The sequence below is a fragment of the Equus przewalskii genome, chromosome 24, assembly GCF_037783145.1.
Source record: "Equus przewalskii isolate Varuska chromosome 24, EquPr2, whole genome shotgun sequence".
In the NCBI taxonomy this organism is placed as follows: domain Eukaryota; kingdom Metazoa; phylum Chordata; class Mammalia; order Perissodactyla; family Equidae; genus Equus; species Equus przewalskii.
Genome location: NC_091854.1, coordinates 32,163,865 through 32,185,414, shown reverse-complemented (window position 1 = coordinate 32,185,414; position 21,550 = coordinate 32,163,865). Strand labels below are relative to the sequence as shown.

The window sequence follows — 21,550 nt, the reverse complement described above, 5'->3', positions numbered from 1 at the left end:
GCAACGTACAAGTATTTGAAAATATTTAAATAATTCCTTTAGAACATCCTTCGAGGGCCCATTTGTTTTATTCCCTCACGCACATGCCCTGGGAACCTTCTCTCCAGCTTCCACACCAGGCTCTAGGCTGCAGGGAGAGAGGAGACTGTCTGCTGGCCCAGGAGGCCCTGTACCCAGATGGTCACCACCCGCAACGCCACTCCTACACGGCACACGTACGCACATTCAGGCAAGGGGTGGAGGAGCCTTGGGGATGAAGCAGTTCCGCTTTGCCTGGGCGAGCTGGGGAGAGCCTCGCAGAGGTCGTGACACCCGAGGCTGACCTTAGGGAATGAGCAGGAAGGAGTCTGGCAGACAGAGAAGGAAGAAAGCCATCCAGGGAGAGAGGCAGCAGAGAGCGATCCAGAGGGCTGAGGCCTGTGGTATAAGCAAGGTGGATTCCTCCTATCTGAGGTCTGAGCCAGAGGAAAGGTCACCTAATATTTACTTATTCCACAAGTCTTGCTTTCAACTGTGTAATTAGCTACATAACTATAAACATCTATCTTTATTGTGATATATATGTGTTTAAAACATGCAAACCACTTAGAGCATTTATCTAGCTCTTTTTTGAGGGGCTTTTCCGACTAAGAGTTAAAATGGAAAAAACAACGTTCACCTGTCAGGTGACATAAAACCAATTTCTACTAAATGTGCCAGAATAATTTTTTTCCACCTCAAGAACAGTTAGTCTTCAGTCTGTTCATTACTGTCTTTTTATAGTATTTTTATTTAATAAAACCTATTAAGACTACCATACAAATCTCTTTACTTATGCTTTTATCTTTTAGCTGATCAATTTTTATATTGCTGACATCCCTTCTTCACCATTTGCTCATTTAAAAATTCATAGTATGTGAGCTATGTCTCTGGAGAAAATGTCTATAAAATTTGTTGCAGCTGGCAAATGTGTATGAGTCAGTGATAGCACATGACTAAATGCTTCACAGAAAATAAAATTTGTTTCTGTAGTAAGCAGAACTGTTTAAATGTTATTTATTTTTATGTTTCAAAGAAAATATATAGTGAAGTGCTGCATTGATTTAATACGCAGCAATGTCTGTGTACACGCTGTAGAAGGAAAATTTATGAAACCTTTGCACAACTCCTTTAATTGAATTTTCCAAATCTCTCACCACACACAAATAATCAATATCTTCTGCAGAGAAAACCAGTCAGAATTATTACAGTCTTTCGTTTCAATTTTGTTGTCATCAGCACATACAGAGCACCTGGATATTTGTAATGTCTGATGGGAAGTTATTTACACCTCTTAGACACGTAATTGCTATTAAGGGAGTTCAAATCTATGGTTTAAAGTGGTTTTTTTTTTACTGATTATTTAAAAGATAAAAATCATCATACTTCTAATAAAGTATAAAAAAATTTAAATCATGGAAGAAATTATTCAAAAGGCTTTGAACAGTAATAAACCAGTTTGTTTTGCCTTAAATCCTAGCCAAGTCCCTAGTAAGCAGTTGAAATGTATGCCCAAACAGTGATGAACAGTGTACAACAAGAGCATCCGCGTCACCAGGACAGGCAGCCCCAGGGACTGTGTCCGCGACGGCAGGTCCTCATGGAGGGCTGAGGACTACAGGTGTACGTCAATGTCTATTTGTGTCCCCAAAACTAATTCTTTATTTTTTATCTCCAGATAAGCCAAGAATGTTAAAGTATAAGGGGAAATTTTGGTTGTTTCTCCTAAAACTCATCATGTCTAAACTTCAAACCTCTGTGCTTTTAAAACTGAAGTATTTATTTGAAAAAAGATACTAATGTTAAGATATAACAGAAAAAACTAAAGGGTAGTAGTCTTCTTGGATTATTTAGCTGATCTGATGAATCCTTTTTCAAGACTGAGTGGGCAAAGAACAACATAGTTTTAAGTTAAAAAATACTTCAGTGGGTGGTTAGAATGAAAAGGCAATATCACACCATTTTATAGTCTTAGAACAGACGGAGTTTCAGATTTGCCCTGAAGTCCAAGAATTTGAAAACTTTAAAATCCTATAATCAAGATGAATTTTACAATGTAAGAACATTAGCTAAAGAAAATAGGAACATTATAGTTTGTGCTTTTCTTTTTAAGGCCACAGCTAGAAATTCTGAAATATTTTATACGACAAACAGCTGAAACACTCAACTTTTTTGAACAATGTGAAGTTCAGATGGTTGCATTTCATTTAAAATATGCATACTGCAACCTACACAATTATTCTCAAAACAGATAAAATATGTTTTGGACTGAAGCTAAGTGTCTAGATTTCATATCTTGGCAAGTGCTCTACAATTTGCTTACATTCTTTTCAAAAACATTTTGTTTACTGGAAGTACTAGTCATAGACAAACAATGATGGTATTTTCTAATATCTCTAGAAAAAATGAAAATACTAAGTACTATATAATGCCATCTATTGACTCAGGAATATTTGTATCAAGTTGTTTTAAGAAGAGGTTGATTATGTAAAATAAATAAATTTCATGCCTTACCATGTGATGATAATGTGACATTCCATCTGTATCAACCCATTGAATGATCATATGTTTTAAATCTTCAGCATAACAAATTAAAAATAATTATGAAAATTCACATCCAAATCTAACTGAAAAGGAACCTTTCATTTCATGATTTTTCTAATAGTCATAAAGCCAATATTATTAAGAAAAGTGAAGTTAGGCTTACTTCCTAAGTAACTGAAGAAAAAAGCTTTCCTTTGTTTAAGAAATCTGTACGTGGCAGAAGAGATCCTCTCTTATTCACACTCTCCACCAAGGCATTCCCTGATTTGCAAGTTCTCCTGAAAATTATGAAAATCCCAGTGTACCTTTTCATGTTATTGTGTATGTTTTAAATTTCCCTTGAGTAAGTTATAGAAAGCCTTAAGAATGTGTGTCAGATGTCTAGTCATTTAAAACTCTCCCTGCCTGTGATGAAGACCGCAGCTGACGCTGAGCAAACCAGCACTGAAGTGAGGAAACACACAGAAGAGAGGACAGGGGGCCCGACAGCATCACTGCTGGAACTCTCCTGGGACTGTCTGCCTCAACTGTTCTGGGACAATTTTATAAGAATTTGAAGGAAAGGAAAAAGAATCTGAAGGACACTCTTTTGACAGTGCAACAAGTAATTTGTTTCTTCTCATTTTCATAATTACCTAACAAAACAAATCTAATGCATATTATAGGGCTGACTTTTATATTATATAATTTCTAAGATTATGAAGATTCCCAAAACATTTTAAAGTGTAAACAATTCTAGGTAACAGGACAGTAAAAGAGTAAAGTTGAAATTTCTATAAAAAGCTGAAGGCTTCATCCCCAAATAAGAAACATAAAGCAAATTAGTTTGAGATGTCAAAAAAATTAGCAAAGTCCTCTTAAAATGAATGTATGAATAGAAGCAGGTGAAAGTTATTAGCTTAGCAATTAAAAAACCTACCTATACATACGCATGTGTTGGTGTGCATCATCTTTAACAAAAAAAAACCCACATCAAAAATTAAAAGTACACATATTAGGAACCAGAGAAAGAGGAGGGAAAAGGACTCAGTAAAAATATATAGCTCCAACTCAAATTATAAAGAAAATAAGCTTCAATCTATTTTTCAGGCAACATTACTTTTAAAAAATTAGTTGAAAGCTAATGAAGATCTGAACACCTCAGGAAATACAAAGACCTAATGCAGATCTTGCCAAGAAACAGCAACGGAAGACAACTCACATATTCTAATATATACAGTATATGCTAATACACAGCACTCAATATACAGATGTTATATATTTTATACATCTTAACTCGGTTAAACCACCAAACTATCAATGCTTATTAGAAACTCTGAAACATGATTTAGTGGCACAGTCTCCCACAGGCAGGAACACACACTCAGTCTTTAGGGAAAACCTGGTAATGGGCAGTCAGTTTCAATGCCTAAAATACTAGACAATGGTTGTAAGGCTGATCATGCACAAACACACAACGGTAACTGAAAGGAGATGACTTTTAACACAAGGAATATAACTTTAATGTCTTCATGAATGTTTAGGGAAGGAAACAACATTTTTGCAAATTTTTTTCCATTAATTATTAACAGTGACAATTCACTTATTTGTTCTACAATTTTTCCTTCCTCATTTCTCAAAACCGTTGGCAAAAGCGAACTAAGTAAAGCCTAATTGTAATTAGTTCTAGGAAATTACAGATTAAAGAAGAAAATCACACCATCGGTATAGAATATATAGAAGAAAGATTTCCTCTAGTTGGGAAACAATACACATTCCGATTTCCCATTAGGATCCTCTAAAACTTGTCGAGTTAGGAGAGGTCTGAAACCCAGCTACACATGACAGTCAAGGTCGGAGCACAGGAGAGAGGAGAAGCAAGCCTTTTCTCAGAAAGAGCCACCTTCCTCTTCTTACATTCTTGGGATTACAACGGAGGTCAGCTGCTCAACTGACTAGCTCAGGAAGCCTGCCCAGCGCCCTGCCACCTGAGCTTCGGAGGCCTCCTGCCACGGCTGCTGCCAACCACGACCCAGCTGGCCTTGGGAACTGACCAGCAGGGAACCCCAGCACGTCCACTGCAGCCTCAGCGCTGGCTTGTTAGAGATCCCGAACACAGGCTAACGACTAGATTGCTGAACCAGTTTCAGTCATGCCTCATGTCTGAATCTGAACGCTGCAATGACTGGGTGGTTTCATTTGTTTTAGGAAGAGGCAATGTGGAATAACGAAAAGACCATATTTTTTGAGGTCCAAGTGGTCTTTCATTGGAATGCTTGTTCTGACACTTAAGTGGCAGTGTCTTTGGGCAAGTTACTTAACATTTCTTGTGTCTTTGCTCCTTATCTATGATGACAATGATAATAGCCATCTTGCAGTGTTGCTGCAAAGATCTGCTGATCCTAGTGTTGGAAACTTAGTAATTATTGGTCCTCAATAAATGGTAGTCATTGATACTCAAAAATAGTAGACTAAAACATGGCTATCATTTCAAGGCCTACCTCTGTTTCCAGAGATTGCTAATTGGCATTTATGTCAGTAATACTAAAATGACCTCTCAAGTTGGTTTAAAGGTTTTAATGTTTTACAGTCCATGATTATTTTGGCTTACTGAGGTGTGGATGTGCTTGTGTTATAGGAACTTAAAATCTGCTAATTCAGTTTCCCATTCTGTGAAATGCTCAGAGGCATAAGAGTTCACAGGAGATCAAACGTCATTAATGATCTGAAAGTTTTCAGAGTACTGATTACAAAGTAGCTTTTTATTCTTTGTGTATCCTTCTAATTCACCATTAAAAGCGGCTGTATATTCATGCATTGTTGCCCCATTTGTCTGTATTCTCAAAAAGGACATTTAATAAAATGACAAAATTTAAATCTTAAACTGAAAATTGTATTTCAAAAGATATTTAAAAAGTTCAACCATCAGGGCGGTTGATCTCATTAGACATGGTCTGCTAAATGCAATATGAGGTTTTCAAATGAGATTTGTGGTCTTTTAAAAGAACAAATTAAAAAAGGACTCATGATGACTGGTTTTAAACGGTGAAATCAGATGAAAGGATCTCTTTATATAACAAATTAAAACACAACTCTTTACCTTTGTTAGGAAGTCCTGAACTCTTCTTTTCAAACAGCTTTTGTTTTGTTGCTTTCGTCACTAAAAGAAAAAAAGAACCTCATGTTAAGAATTAACATGGACTATGTGAATAATTGCTCATCTTGGAAGAAACAACTTCATGAGGAAAAATAATTCGGAGTAATACATATTTATAGGTATCAAGCACAAATTGCAACATCTTACTATATCTTAAAGAATGAACACTATGTAAAAAAAACCTAATACATTTCCCAGGTACATTCTTTCCTTTCACATTCAAGATTCCCTGAGATGACACATCCTCGTGAAAGACAGGTGGCTTCTCATTCTTTCAACAAGACTTCTATCCCATGTCCAGTAGTGACGTATATAAAGAAGTCTATCAAATTTAAATTTGGGAAAAATGAATAGATTTATCTCTAAAATTAAAAATGCTAAAATATATATCTAAGTTTGCAAACAAGGAACAGAGAGACACCATTGAAAACTCATAAATTTTTCTTACTTAGTTCTTTCGTTTTCTGCATTTCTCTTAAGAAACACGATGCACGGGAGATACCAAGCAGATTTTCAAGCTCTCTACTGCCCTCCAAAGCCTGAAAGAAAGCCATCTTGACTGAGTTAAGGATGTTCTCCACAAACAACAGTAGGGATAAGGCCAGCAGAGACACAGGGCACTGTCTGCTTTATCTAAAACATGTAAACTCCACAGCAGGAGATCTAACTTTTTCTGGTAGGTCAACTACTGCAAGCCTTAAAATGTCTGAAGAAAAACAATTTATTAACTAAAAAGACTAAATATAATCTACAAATTTAAAGGTGAGAAAGCCAGAGATTACTAAAGTATTATGGTTAATTAATGTTCATATAAGAAAAGAAATTCTCATGAAAAGTAAATTAAACATATCCCCTGCAAATTCGTTCCTGAACTCAATTCTTCAATCTGCGGCTTCTCTCCTATTCTCCTTTTTCAGATGGGGTAGTAGAAGTATGAAAAAGTATATGCCAAAAAGAAGCAAACCTGTATACTACTTAAATTTTGCATTATTTCCATGATTTCTTCTGATGATTTCTCAACTTTAGATAGCAACACCATGAATCTATGAATGAAGAAAAAAATATTTAGCAAGATCAAGCATTTAAACATGGCAAGTCATTTTCAGAGCTTCAATTCTTTTTAAAGGATCCTAGATTCTGTTTTCTAATCTTTTCTTTACACTTTTCCAAGTGGCAGAGTAAGCACTCCTCCCCCATCTTTTGGCCCTTTCCAAACAAAATATGCATGTCAACCATCCTGTCTTGGGGTCTCACTTTCCCTCAGCCCCAGCGAGTGGTGGGAGGGAGGAAGCTGGCTTGCTCCTTTCTTCACAATTCCACTTGGAGAACACTGGTATGCCACCATCTCCTTATTTAACTTGACCTAAGTCTACGAATCACTGTTACCCAGTAATTTCTTTTTAATAAAAAATAAGTTTTACAGCTTTAATATATTTCACTGTGAAAAAGATACAAACACACTCTTTTAAACTTGAAAATAAAGAAAAACTTCTCTTGTAACCCTACCTTCTACACACATTCCTAGTTAGCATGTAACATTCTGGAAAAATTCTTTTAGGTTTTTTTTTTCCCCCTAACATTTCTATAACTTTATATCATACTTTCCTTCCTTAATATAACATTACATATATATTTTTTTGCCACAATATCCACAGGTCTACAATTTTAAAGGCTGTACAATACTGTAACCAGTAAACATACCAAAGATGATTTAACCATTCCCTTATTGCTGTAATTTTAGTTTCTTTTCCAATTTTAAGGTCTCATAGCTGTATATGATAATCTATACCAGTGCAGTCTAATAGAAATATAATAAAAGCCACATATGTAATTTAAAATGTCCTAGTAGCCACATTAAAAGCAAAAAGAAATAGGTGAACTTAATTTTAATAATATATTTTATTTAATCCAATATATCCAAAGTACTATCATTTCAACATGTAATCAATATAAAAATTACTCATATTTTATATTTTCAAAATCCAGTGTGTACTTTACACTCATAGCACATCTCATTTCAGACTAGTCACATTTCAAATGACCATTAGCTATGTGTGTCTGGCTAGTGACTACTGTTTCAGAGAGCACAAATCTATAATATCGATTTTATGAGAGAAACTAGAAATCCTATTTAAACGCTTTTCAAAATCACATTGGTGTTATCTATTAACATTCCTGCAGAATACATTTCTCAAGTTCATTGTGTTGCAAAATTTCAAAGGTACAGTTAGTTGCTCCTTCTTTCAAGTTGGTGAGTGAAGGAATCATGAGTGGGTGCCATGCGTATTTTATAGAACACTAGTCTTTTCTTACACAGATTTGCCTCCAGCTGGACTAAACTGGGTCACACCCTTCATCTCATAACGAACCCTGTCAACTGCTGATGTTGACGGTACGGCACCCAGCGGCCCCGTGACTGCCGCCAGTCCACGGCACTCTCCAGGATTTAATCAGACCCTGTGTTATGCCGAAGACTACTGTAGCACCACTGAAGAAATCTCAAACCCTGGTCTTCCTTGAACGGACCTCCTCTTTGTTCATCAGTAGAATAAAAATCCAGCATCCTCTTTTTTCAGTATCTAGCATTTTAAAAGTGTCGGGGTTAGTCCTCTAAGATACTTTTAAAAAGAAACTATGATCCAGTTGGTCTGGCACACCAAAAAGTTGTTCAAGTCTTGACTTTTTTTGCCAGATTGCCTTTTCTTAGGGCAGATTCTTATGGTATGTTAACTATGAATAGCTCCCTCCTTGAGAAAGTCGCATGCCCCAAATTCAGGATTTTCGGTGCATTTTCCAATTTGCTTAGAAAATTCTCACTGTGAAATTCAGAGTTCTCTCATTTTCCCCAAAGAGAAAGTTGTATTATTCTGAAGAACAATAGAAATTAGATGATCGAGTCAAATAAAATCTATGGGAGGAATGTACCCATTCATTACGCTTTTAATTTCTTCCATATTAATTTCTTCAGTCTCAAGTAAGTCAAACGTAATGTGACTTTCAAAACTATCATTCTGCTCCAGTTCTGGGTTTTTCCTATCTTAACTGCTTTCAAGTGTTTTCCATTCTTAGCTTCAAATTTAGCTTCATCATTTTCCTCTTCTCAATAAAGTTCCTCAGATGTATTCCGAGGGGAGAACAAAAAGAACAAAGAGAAACTGTCCTTAAATTGGCGGTTCTAACCAAAAATGACTGATGCAGGTGATCAGCAGGCATTAACCCAGCTCGCAGGGCCATCCCGGATGTGGAAGGAGGGAGTGGGAGGAGGGGAGCAGCTAAGAAAGCAGCCCAGAGATTTCTTCGAGAGTCCCAAGCACACATCCCATGGTGCCTGCTACACTGACCGTGAAGACATTGTGGATACAGCGCAAGAAGAGGCGAAACCTCTAAAACTCATGATAATGGCCTTTAGAGATCCAGATGTCTCCTTTCTGTAACTTCCAATAACTTGACACCCGTGTTCCTCACCAAATTGTACGTTCCATGAAGGCCACAGCGTCTACTTTATTTACCGTTACAACCCGAGTTACCTGGCATGGTGTCTGTAGTACAGTAGGTACCCAATAAATATGATGAATCAATAAACAGAATCAAAAAGACCTGGTCCAGCAACCATCCATCCCTAGATCCAAGTGAAATATGCTCATCTTCCAGGTTTCTCTTTTTTACCTCCTTTCAATCACAGGATTCGTGGCTCATCAATTCAGTTACATCGCTGAGGAAGTCGGGCAGAGGAGACCCCCGTCAAAGGGAAGAAGCTCCATTCACGCGATGAGGAAGTCCTGGGGATCTGACGCAGCGTGGTGGCTGCGGTTAACAATACTGTGTTGTATACCTGAAGTTTGCTGAGAGAGTAGATCTAAAGCATTCTCACCACCAAAAAGAAGGAAACTATGTGAGGTGATGGACGTGCTAATTAATCTGGTTGTGGTAATTATTTCACAATGTATACACATATCAAATCATCACATTATATACTTTATACAATTTGTCAATTATACTTCAGTAAAGCAGGGAACATGTTTTTTAAAAAAGGAAGTTAATTAGCTCAGCCTCTTAAGCTTCTGCCATGCACACGTCTTTCTAATGCGTGATCCTGGGTTTCCTGCCTATTTGTTTTCTTCTCTCCTGGCCTGAGCCATGGGTGCTATAGAAATCATAGAGTAGCACTGATGGTCAATATCACAAGTATATGATTTTGGTGGGCCCCTGATGCTGCTTAACTCACTTTTTACTTAATATAATAAATATTCTTTCACAAACCATTACTCAAAATAATGGTCTGACCCACTCTCTACTCCTCCGCAGTGAAAGTAGGCTCACATGCAGATTTCCGCCTTACCAGTCTACCAATGCTATACTCTCAAGGCTACAAATGAACTCTTAATCAATTCCAGGACTGAAAATCTATCTGAAAGTCACTGTCTGTGCGAGACTGTATTTTTATAAAATCTCAAGAAACGTGAGTTACATGTACACAACAGGGTAGAATCCCCAGGTTTTTCTTTATCCTCACAATACCATGCCTGACACAGAAAAAGGTCATAGGTCACTGAGCCGCTATCTCACTCTATCTAAATTGATTATTTTGGATGATGATAGCTGGATTATAACAATGAAATATATTGCTAACATTTTTTTGAGCTCTTTCTACGTTTAAGGCTCTGTATGTGTTACTTTACAAGCTATATCTTATTTAATCTTTAATACAACTCTTTGTGGTAAACACGATGTCTGTTTTACAGATACAGAAACTGAAGCACAAAGAACGTATTTAATTATTCAGGGTCACACAGTAGGGGGCACAGTCGGGACTTGAACCCTTGTGTTCCTATCCACTACACAATATTTCCCCACGGTGTAACTCACCACTGGCATGAGAATTCCTTGGTGAGACGGTTAAAAATGCAAATTACCAGGCTGCAGTCAAGGTCTATGAATCAAGAATAGATGGGGCCTAGAAATATGTATTTCCAGGTGATTCCTAGCACATCAAAATTAATTAAAAGCATTTTCTCTGAAGAAATACTGGTTAAATAAAAAAAAAAATGTGGACAATAAAAATAATTTGATGCTTTGTCAAAAAAAATTTTTTTCCTGTGTTTAGGTCTATTTATTCCATTATATTCTCAAAGGCTTTCACAGAAAGGTTTTCTTTAGCTGTTTTTTTATTCTTTAAAAATTTTTCCTTATTGTGGCAAAATATACGTAACATAAAATTTGCCATTTTAACCATTTTAAAGTGCACAATTTAGTGGTATTAATTATACTTCCATGTTGTACAACCATCAACACTATCTATTTCCAAAACTTTTCCATTACCACAAACTCACTCTGTAACATTAAGCAATAACTCTCAGCCTCTGGTAATCTCTAAATTAGTCTCTTTGAATCTGTTCATTCTAGATATTGCATATCACTGGAATTGTGCAGTATTTGTTTTTTGCATCTGGCTTATTTCATTTAGCATATGTTTTCAAGCTCATCATGTTGTAGCATGCCAGAACTTTGTTCCTTTTTAGGACTGAATAACTTAGGTATGTGGTGTGAGGTAGGGGTCCAACTTCATTCTTTTGCACACAGAAATCCCGTTGTCTCAGCAGCACTTGTTGAAGAGACTATTCTTTCCTCATTAAACGGACTTGGCACTCTTGTCAACAATCAGTTGGCCACAGATGCATGGGTTTATTTTTGGATTCTCAATTCTATTCCATTGGTCTATATATCTACCCTCATGTCAGTACCATATTGTTTTGATTACTGTAGCTTTGTGGTAAGTTTGAAATCAGGAAATGTGAGTCCTCTGACTTTGTTTTTCTTTTTCAAGATTGTTTTGGCTATTTAGGGTTGCTTGCAGTTTTTTTTTAATTGAAATGTATTTGACATATAACACTGTATAAATTTGAGGTGCACAACACGTTAATTTGATAGATTACACACTGTAATAGGATTGCCATGGCAGTGATCTCTAGCTCCTCTATCATGTTACAGAGTTCTCATTTCTCTTCAGTGGATGGAATAATTAAGTTCTAGTCTCTTAGCATGTTTGCTGATTACACTACAATGCTGTTGTCTGTATTCACTGTCCTGTGCATTAGATTTCTAAAGCTTAGTCAATTCTCGTTTCAAGTTTGTACCTTAAAGAATGTCTGTCCTGTGCCCTCACCCTATCTCCAGGTAACCACCATTTTACTGTTTTTATGAGTTTGTTTTTTTAGATTTCATCTATAAGTGACATCTCACTTAGCATAAAGTCCTCAATGTCCATTCATGCAGTTTCATATGAATTCAAGGATAGGCTTTCCCTTTTCTGCAAAAAATACTGTTGGAATTTGGATAGGCATTACAATAAATTAGTAGATCACTTTGGGTAGAGGCACTGACATCCTAACGATATTAAATCTTCCTGCCCATGAACACGGGATGTCTTTCCATTTATTTAGATCCTCTTTAATTTCTCTCAGCAGTGCTTTGCAGTTTCGTGTACAAGTCTTTTACCTCTTTAGTTAAATTTATATGCAGCTATTTTATTCTTTTAGATGCTACTATAAATGGAATTCCTTCCTTAATTTTCTTTTTAAAGTGTTCATTGCAGGTGTATAGAAACACAACTGATTTTTGTGTGTTGATCTTGTACTCTGCAATTTTGCTGACTTTATTAACTCTAGCAGCTTCTTGTGTGTTTTTCAGGATTTTCTATGTAGGATCATGTCATATGCAAATAGAGAGAGTTTTATTTCCTTTAAATTGGATGCCTTTTATTTCTTTTTCCTGTCTAACTGCCCTGGCTAGAATTTCCAATAAAATGTTGATTACCAGCAGTGAAAGTGGGCACACCTGTCTTGTTACTGATATTTGAGGGAAAGTTTTCATTCTTCCACATCAAAAATTTTCAACAGTTGAAAATAAGTCTCTCATAAATATTAGTTTCCCTCTTAGTCTCTGCTCACATACAGAACACAGGCATAACTATCTTCATCCTAAGTTTCTGATAAACATTTTCAACTAACTCACCCCCAGAGACCCTCATCCAAGCAGAAAGTGATCCATAGGTCACTATTCTTGCTGCATGATTGAATACTTAAAATACAGTAAAGGGAAACTCATAATTCTGAACAGTGGTTGTCACAATCAAATTGTATATATAAAAAACAAAAAACAAAACCCAGTTGTCATAACTCATTACTATTAAAAAGGTTTCATTTGGATTATTATAGAAATAAAAAAAATCTAAGAAAGTTACTCTTCTGCCTACAAGAGAATAAACCAGTGATTAAAAATAAACTTTACACAACACGGGGGATCCTTGTGGTGATAAGACTGTTCTGTACCTTCACTGTGATGGCAGATACATGAACTACACAGGAGATAACGCTGCACAGAACTAAATGCATACACACACATATAAATGAGTACATGCAAAACTTAGCAAATCTGAATAAAATCTGTGGATCGCGTCAATGCCGATTTCCTGGTTGATAGTACTACAGTTTTGCGAGATGTTATCATGTCAGGAAAATGGGAAAAGCGTACACATGATCCGTCTGTTTTACTTGTCAGAATGGCATGTGAATCTATGATTATCTGAAAATAAAAAGTTTAATGAAAATAAACCTTACAGAAGGACAGTCACCATTACTGCATTTTCATCGCAGTGCCAGCAACAGCAGCAACTTGCCAAGACAAAGAGAAGCCAATGGCAGTGAATTATATAACATATTTTCCTTTCAGAGAATAAAGGATATGGAAGTTCACATAAAATATTAATGTGTAGGTGTTTGTTTATAAATGAGCTTTACTGACATGTCACTAACTGCTTGTTTTCTGGGGAAAAAAAATTTAACCTAGAACACGGAACCATATTTTCCTGTTGGTAGAATTCTTACATTTAAAACTTGCCGAGGCGATTAATAGGGAGTGATTCCAGGACACACTCATAAGTGAAAAAAGAAAAGTGTAAAAGAGTACACATCGTATGCCATCTTTGTATAAGAAGAGAAATTGGAAAAAATAAGTGAAATGGCTTAATTTCATAAAAATAAACACAGGAAAGGTAAATCAAAAATAAATGAATTTGGTTACATACAGGGAGTAATACTTCTCTGAGTATACATTTTTTCTTAAGTTTTGACCTTTAGAATCAGATTAATGTTTTACATAGTCAAAAATATTATTAAATCAAAAAGGAAGAGAGAAAAAATTTAAAATTGAATTCAAACAGAAACAAGAGAGCTTAACTACTTCTAATGAATAACTAATTCCTCAAATGAAGAATGAGTCCAAGTAGTTCTGAACATGGTAACTTGACTATGTCCCTTCAAACTAAAGACAGACAGACTGCACACAACCCTAAACGCTCTGCAGGTTTGGTTTTAGCAGTGCTGTGAGAGCAGACGTTCTGAAACTATTTTGTGTAGGTTGTAGGGTTAAGCAAATGTGCAAATATCTTACTGCTGTTAGGAGCCGGACATCTACTGTTTGAGAAGGGGTGCAAATATGGAAAGGGGGAAGGCAAGGAAAAACCTTCTATCACTATGAACTCAGGAACTTAAAGTCAACTAGGGGGCAGGCACTGTGGCACAGTGGTTAAGTTCACATGCTCTGCTTCAGCAGCTTGGGGGTTACAGGTTTGGATCCCAGGTGTGGACTTACACACCGCTCATCAAGCTATGCTGTGGTGGCTTCCCACATACAAAATAGAAGAAGACTGGTAAAAGATGTTAGCTCAGCGACACTCTTTCTCACCAAAAAAAAAAAAAAGAAAAAAAGAGCCAACTAATAGAAGGAACTATGGAGTTAGAAAATCACCACTGTGCAACCATCTTAGTAATAATTCAGTAAAATAGACTGCCCTCCCCAATGTAGGTGGGCACCATCCAATCCATTGAGGTCTGAATAGAACAAAAAGCGGCTAAAAGGAAGACTAGCTTGAGGGATGCCTGGTGGAGCTGGGATGTTGCTCTCCTGCCCTTGGACTGGAATTTACACCATGGCTCCTCTGGAATTATTCTCCTGGCTTTCCTGGGCTCCAGCTTGCACACAGTAGACCGTGGGACTTAGCCTCCATAATTACATGAGCCAATTCCTCAGAATAAATCTCTCTATATGTAATTATATATACAATTCATTATTAATCCATTATTAGTAATAATTACTACATCAGTAACAAATTTTATCATCAAATATTATATTACATATATGTATCTGCTATTGGTTCTGTTTCTCTGGAGAACCCTAACCTATACAATTGTGAGAACAAAACATAAAATGTTATAATCATTTAAAATTGATTTAAAAATGTGCAACATTCAGTTTAATTTCAGATTTTAAAAATCCAAAGGTTGAGAATGATTTCATAAAATAATAAAAGAAATCTAAACAAATGGAATAAATAAATGAAGAATCCATTACTGAAGCTAATAAAATAGTTCTATTTACTAGGACTGAGTAGTTTAATAATGAATGGAAAAAACAATCAGAAACACAATTTTTATATACTGTAAAATATCTTGGCTTGTACTTAAATTCACTAATTGTAATATCAAGTCATGGAGTGATATGCATAAATAACAGGGATCTTTAGAAACAAATAGTAAGAGGAATTAAATAAATACAGTAAATTCCTAAGTGACCTACAGCCAAGGTTCTTGGGCCTCCTTTGTTACTAGAAAGCTCCCTGCTCCAGGAGCTGTCGCTAAAAACCTGGAGCTGTGAGCAAGTTGGTGGGTTAAGAAGAAGAAAGAAGGGCTGAAGCGAAGAAAGGCCAGAACTGCGGACGCAGAGCTGATTCCAGGGGACAGCAATAGCAAGCTCTGCCGCTTCCACGGTGTGGCTGCTGTCCAGAACCACCTGCTCCTGCACTGCCTGCCCCTGCCTCTCAGCTTTGTTGTATCTTATAAACGTGGCAGAAATTCATTTGGTTTAGCAGATTATCTGCGTTCAAATGTAAGATTATATATGATTCAAAAATTGTCACTCGCCACTTGCTTTCACTATATGTCCTTTTGTACAATTTGAGTTTTTTTACTATGTACATATATTGCCTATTTTAAAATATATTAAATAATTTAAACACACAAAAAAATGGTTTCCTCTTAAATTCTAGCCGAGATTGGCTTCCCTGAGGAAATGGGAACTTTGATTACAGGAAGGAGGAAGGAGCAGTAATTTACAATAAAAATATTTGTGGGCCAGGACACATGAAGTTATGTGGGGTCGGGGAGCACGGCTAGGGGAAGCAGCTGCAAAAAGCAGACAAGGAAGGGGGCTGGCCCCGTGGCCGAGTGGTTAAGTTCGCGCGCTCCGCTGCAGGCGGCCCAGTGTTTCGTTGGTTCGAATCCTGGGCGCGGACATGGCACTGCTCATCAAACCACACTGAGGCAGCATCCCACAAGCCACAACTAGAAGGACCCACAACAAAGAATATACAACTATGTACCGGCGGGCTTTGGGGAGAAAAAGGAAAAAATAAAATCTTATTAAAAAAAAAAAAAGCAGACAAAGGGGACGTGATAGATGGAGGAGATGCCTAGCAAGGAGGCTTCTTGGAGAAATGCCTCCCTTTGTCCCTACTGTACTCTGGCACCACCTTCCATATCTTTTAATCTAGACTACAACTCATTAATACTATAGTTCAGCTACATGATGAAAAAAATAGACTTGTGGCCCTGACCTGGGGTTATAGGCACAAATTACACTACTTGCATGGAAAACGCATCCTGAGTTCTACTCAAAAGATTTAAAAACATTTTGAAACATAACCTATAACTCGTTTCTAAGTTGGGGAAGGATTACTAACTTACAACATAAGACCCCAAGCTCCCAGTGGGCAGAAACTTCGTTTTCCTCATCTTTACCCGTCCATCACACTTGTGGCACACACAGCCAAAAGGAAATGAGCTGAACAAATGAACTACTTCGAAAATTTAACCCCCTGTTCTGCTTAATTTAATTTTGCCCAGCCTCAGTGGAGAGATATACATCTTCTTTCCAGAATACACAGGCAGTAGCTTTCTGCAGATAATGGCTCCATTCAAGGCACCACTGGCAGGCCACTGTGAAAAGGCTGACTGCTGGCAGGTAAGCCTTCCAGGGTCCTCCAGATCCCTGACTCTGCTGGCTCCACTGTGTTCTAGCTCTTGAATCCGCTATTTGTTAAGCACTTTGTCCCCAGGCAATGTACTCCATCTCCATCCACGTAAATCTGGAAAGGGCGTGTGCCTCACTTTTACCCTAGGCTAGTCTGTTATGACTATTAAAATTAAGGTTTTATATATCACCATCGTATGAACACTGCAAAACACATCACAAATAAAGTATTCTACGTCTTTAAGAAAGAATACTTCAACTCAGGTATAAACTATTTATTACATTCTGCAAAGAAATGATTCCTCTTAAATTATCACTTTAACACATATGACCCTTTTCTTTCAAAACACGTGCAGATTATTTCAAAAACAACAAACTTACTCATCACTGTCTTTTGTTGTAGCTTCCTTTCTTTGGGTTAAACTGAGGCAATTCAATTTTTTTCTCTTTCCTACACATGTGGAATAAAAAGAAGAACATAAAGTTAAGGGAAAACTGTCAAGTTTTAAACAGAATTTAGATCACCAAATTTTACATAGAAAATAAAAGGGAAGACAAATGAAGGGGAAGTAGGAAAAGAAAAAGTATCCTGAGATTTGCTATGGGAAAAATTTTTCACTATTATGAATAACTTTCCAATAGCTATTTTGGTTTTTTTATTTTCGATCCTCCCAATTTTTTACTCATGATGACATTACACAGAAAAAACAATCTTCTGAATAAAATTTCCACTGGGGCTTGGTATACTAAAGAGAAAACAAGAACAACCCAATTTGATAATATAATTAGCTTAAAATACATTAGTAAACTTTACTAGATAAAGAATATTTCTATCAAGTATTTTAATCAAAAATATCACATTAAAGTTTCCAGTTTGCATTATTTCACCCCTATTTTTGGTCTCAAAGTTAACAAGGGATTGGTGATACTCACGTCTAGAAAATAGTAAGGTCCTACTGACATCACAGTAAAATAAATAAATTTGATTTTAGGGGTAAAAGTACCCGACTCTTTAAATGCACATTGATTAAATTCTTGAAAGATCTTTAGTGCCTACTAAAATATTTCATTTTAGTATTTATTTAGGTAACAATAAAGAAATAAGTGATTACATTCCATCCATTTAAAAGGCTGTGTAGTTATCTGATGCCATCACTTCTCTAAGTTTTTGCAAGTTGACAGAAGCACAGATGAAAACATGGATGTAACTAAGTTACAATCCCTCCACGGTGTGCTGGGTCGAAACGTAAGTCTGACCATATGGCTCTAGCAGAACACGAGGTCTGCACTTAGTGGGCAAGTAGACAGCTGTTCTATGAGCTGACCACTCAGCTCTTTGTTCTGCGTTACTTTATAGCACTACACACCTAGATACTTCAAACAAGAATCTGAGGACATATTAACATAAAGATTCTCAGGGTCTTACACATACTGGCCTTTGATAAATGTTTATTGAATGAATAAACAAGCAAATGAATGAATAATCTGAACTCTTTACTACTAATGAAAAATAGTCAAATCACTTTTTATCACTTTGTATACACAGTGACACCCTCCTCGCACTACATATTTTTATGTAATTCCACCTGTTCAACAACTGGAACAGAAACTATTATTTACTCAATGTTCTTATTATTTTTCTAAAAAATTGTTTGATACAATGTACCATGAAAAAATATCTCACCCTGTCCAACAGAAATATAACGTGAGCCACCTACGTAATTTAAAATCTACTAGCAAAATTTTTTTAAAAAGTAACAGATTAAATAAATTTTAATATTTCATTTAACCCAATACACCCAAAATATTATAATTTTAACATAGAATCAAAATAAAATTATTAATGAGAGAACTCAAATCCTTTTTCACACTGTCTTTGGTATCTAGTGTGTCTTTACGCTCACAGCACTCCCCCACTCAGAGAGCTGCGCTCCACACGCCCAGCATCCACACACAGGGGCAGCGCAGCTCTGGACAACACTGCAGCAGGAGCCAACGCTTCCAGACGAGACCAGATACACAGATAACACGAGGGCAACTCCTTTAAGTTTCCAAATGTCATTTATTAACATATTAAGAAATACGTTGTCTGGAACAGACTTTCCAATGCTAGTTTACATTTTTTTCTTCATTTAATTTTTATTCCATTACTCTTACTCGCTCCTATTACTAGGGGAATAGCTTATCTAAAGTATATTTTTTATTCTCTGGTATTTAGAAGTTTACCAAGTAAGTTGATTCAGAAACTAATTAACAATAATTTCCCTCACTGTTACTTTGGACCTTACGCCTTCTCTCAAAAATATTGTATCATAACTAGGCCTCTGGCAAGACTGATTTTCTTTTACGCAGGAGAAGGAACAGATGATATGTATGTCAAGAGAGCTGATAAACTACTATCATTTTAAATATATGATGAGCAATTTGAGATATGTGAGCCAAATGCTTCTTAATGTGGTCCACAATCTAATTTGGGTGAAAGATTTTAAAACTTATTGTTCTGCTGCTGCTTCTCAAATATTAATGTTCTGGTAGATAAAAAGCAATTCCAATTTTCTCAGTGATACCTTTATATTCAATAACAGGTAATATTTTAAGAATATTATATTTCCTTCCATGGGACTCAATAAAGATATTTGGAATTAGAAACAAAGAACCATTAACATTGCTATTTTTCATGAACTGATTCTCTGAAGAGGCTCTTCACTCCCCACTCTTGTTTAATAACATTAATTCGGTTAACTGAAAGAGTAACAGGACCCCATCTGCCTCTTAGCCTACACAGGCTCCAACTTGATCTGGCGTCACTCTTAGAAGAAGTTACTAACTAGTGTGTGGCACCTTAGACAAACCACTTGACCTCTCTGGGTCAAGGTTTTCCTCAACTCCTAACTTTTGGTTTGGGACCAAGTGCTGCCCGAGATGTGTGCCAAGTGTGAAGTTCTGTATCTGGAAGCAGCATGAGACCAGCCTCACCCCGTCTGAACTTTAGAGTAATCTATTAATAAGTAAGCATGGCATCATGGGCAAGAGCACAGTCTTTGCAGCCAGGTGGCTGGGTTTAGATCCTGATTCTGCCACTGACTAGCTTTAGGGCCCTGGAAAATTATGTAACCATTCGGCACCTCTACTTCTTCATCTGCAAAATGGGAATAAGACTATCTCCGAGTCATGCAGATTATTTAGTTAACATAACATTTAAAACAGTGTCTGGCCCTAAAAATACTACATAAACGTTAGCCATTATCATCCTCATCCTTGACTGTACTTCTAAATCTTATGATCTGTTGAAAGCCATCCTCATTAGGTAGAGAAAGCGCTCCCTGGAGCCTTACCAGAAAATCCAAACACCATTTAAAATGCAGTCCAGATTCCGGGATGGGACATTGATCACCAGTGTTTTGTGAAACTGCATTCAGAGGCAGTCACATACACAACTGTGTGTTACACACAATCTAGCAAGAAGAAGACCATATAGAATCCACAGCCCTCAAGCACACATCTGTTCCTTCTCTAACTTAAAAAAATGACCAGCCTTGCCAGAGGTCCACTATTTGATGAGTCTTTTCAAAAAAACTGATTTTAATTTTGCTGCTTTTCTTCATTAGTGCTTTGTTTTCTACTTAATAATATCTGTTTATATTGTTTACTACTTCCTTTCTTCTACTTTTTGGGGTTCATTCTATTGTTCTTTTTCTATCTTAACCATATAGGTTAAGAAATAGAACATTACCAGTACCCCAGGAATGCTTGCTATATGGCTTTTTAAAAAAGAGCTTACTTAGTATTATAATCTGTGATAATTATCCACTTAAATGTCAACTGAGATCACGTGACCAACCTTTTTATGGGCAAAAGGAATGTTCCCTTAAGTCCATATTTAATTTCAATATGGAAATTGAGTGCGTATCCACTTAAAATCTATTCACATTTCAGTATAGAGATGTGCCAACTCTAAGGCACTAATTTTTAATTTTAAACAAAAGATCTATCAAGCGTACAAAAAACAGAACTATAGAGCTTGAAAAAAATGTATACATCTTCATACATTTTTGTGAAAGCAAACCTAGGAGGAACAGCTTTAAGATAAAAAGCATTTGATTAAAGTAAAATAAAAGTCATTCAAAAGTTTAAGATCTCATTATGGGTTTTATTATGACAAATTAGGTAAAATGAGAAGACTTCTTTGTTTCTGTGTAGCTTCTATATATGCTTAGCACTCAGTAAATGTTAAACAATAAAAGATGAATTAGGCTAATCAGAGCGTATCTAAAATATATTTTATTAAATTTGAGCCTACTCAAAATTTTATATTATAGAAACTTGACATGTCACTAATTCATGACCTTTTCGAACATTAAAAATTAAACTTACGAAATCTAGATTTCTGTATCTCTAAACAAATATTTTAGCAATAAACTACCAGAGAACAAGAAATACATATGGTCAAAATTAAACTAACAATATTTTGAAGTAAAGAATTTCATATCAAAATTAGGTTATTCTCTAATGGAAAATTCTACAAACCTTTTGCAAATGCATTTAAAGTAGTAAAGGAAAAGAAGGGAATGAAACATAATAAAAGCAAGCTACATAAAGATACACGAACTGTGGATAAAACTAAGTGGACAACATGGATAAAAATAACAGTGAGAAGCATCAGTCTTCAGCCGTAGTGCAGCAGCACCGGAATTATGCGCCCTTTAACTTACGCACAGGATGGATAGCTTGTTAAGGGGCGTATCTGTAACCATGATAATTGATAGT

At 36.3% G+C, this 21,550-nt stretch overlaps 2 protein-coding genes across 18 annotated transcripts in view; one reads left to right on the top strand and one right to left on the bottom strand.

Annotated features, from left to right (window-relative positions):
• The window catches only part of ALG6 (ALG6 alpha-1,3-glucosyltransferase), a 72,478-nt gene extending 59,647 nt beyond the window's left edge, over positions 1–12,831 (top strand). For 3 of the 7 annotated variants that reach the window (XM_070591881.1, XM_070591880.1, XM_070591882.1), the window contains one exon: positions 1,499–3,547. In XM_070591881.1, the coding sequence (XP_070447982.1) occupies positions 1,499–1,510 (12 nt within the window). In that variant the 3' untranslated portion in view covers positions 1,511–3,547. Of the gene's footprint in view, positions 1–1,498; positions 3,548–9,380 lie in introns of those variants that run through there. The other 4 variants (XM_070591877.1, XM_070591879.1, XM_070591876.1 and 1 more) reach the window with 3 other exon arrangements.
• ITGB3BP (integrin subunit beta 3 binding protein) overlaps positions 1–21,550 on the bottom strand; it is a 71,980-nt gene that overhangs the window by 8,431 nt on the left and 41,999 nt on the right. For 7 of the 11 annotated variants that reach the window (XR_011532358.1, XR_011532356.1, XM_070591887.1 and 4 more), the window contains 4 exons: positions 17,165–17,234; positions 6,663–6,741; positions 6,147–6,237; positions 5,642–5,701 (listed from right to left, as the gene is read on the bottom strand). Coding sequence is in view for 8 of the 11 variants with exons in the window: in XM_070591887.1 (XP_070447988.1) it covers positions 5,642–5,701; positions 6,147–6,237; positions 6,663–6,741; positions 17,165–17,234 (300 nt within the window). In the remaining 3 variants the exon portion in view is untranslated. Of the gene's footprint in view, positions 1–3,481; positions 3,513–5,641; positions 5,702–6,146; positions 6,238–6,662; positions 6,742–17,164; positions 17,235–21,550 lie in introns of all 11 variants that reach the window. The other 4 variants (XR_011532355.1, XM_070591886.1, XM_070591884.1 and 1 more) reach the window with 1 other exon arrangement.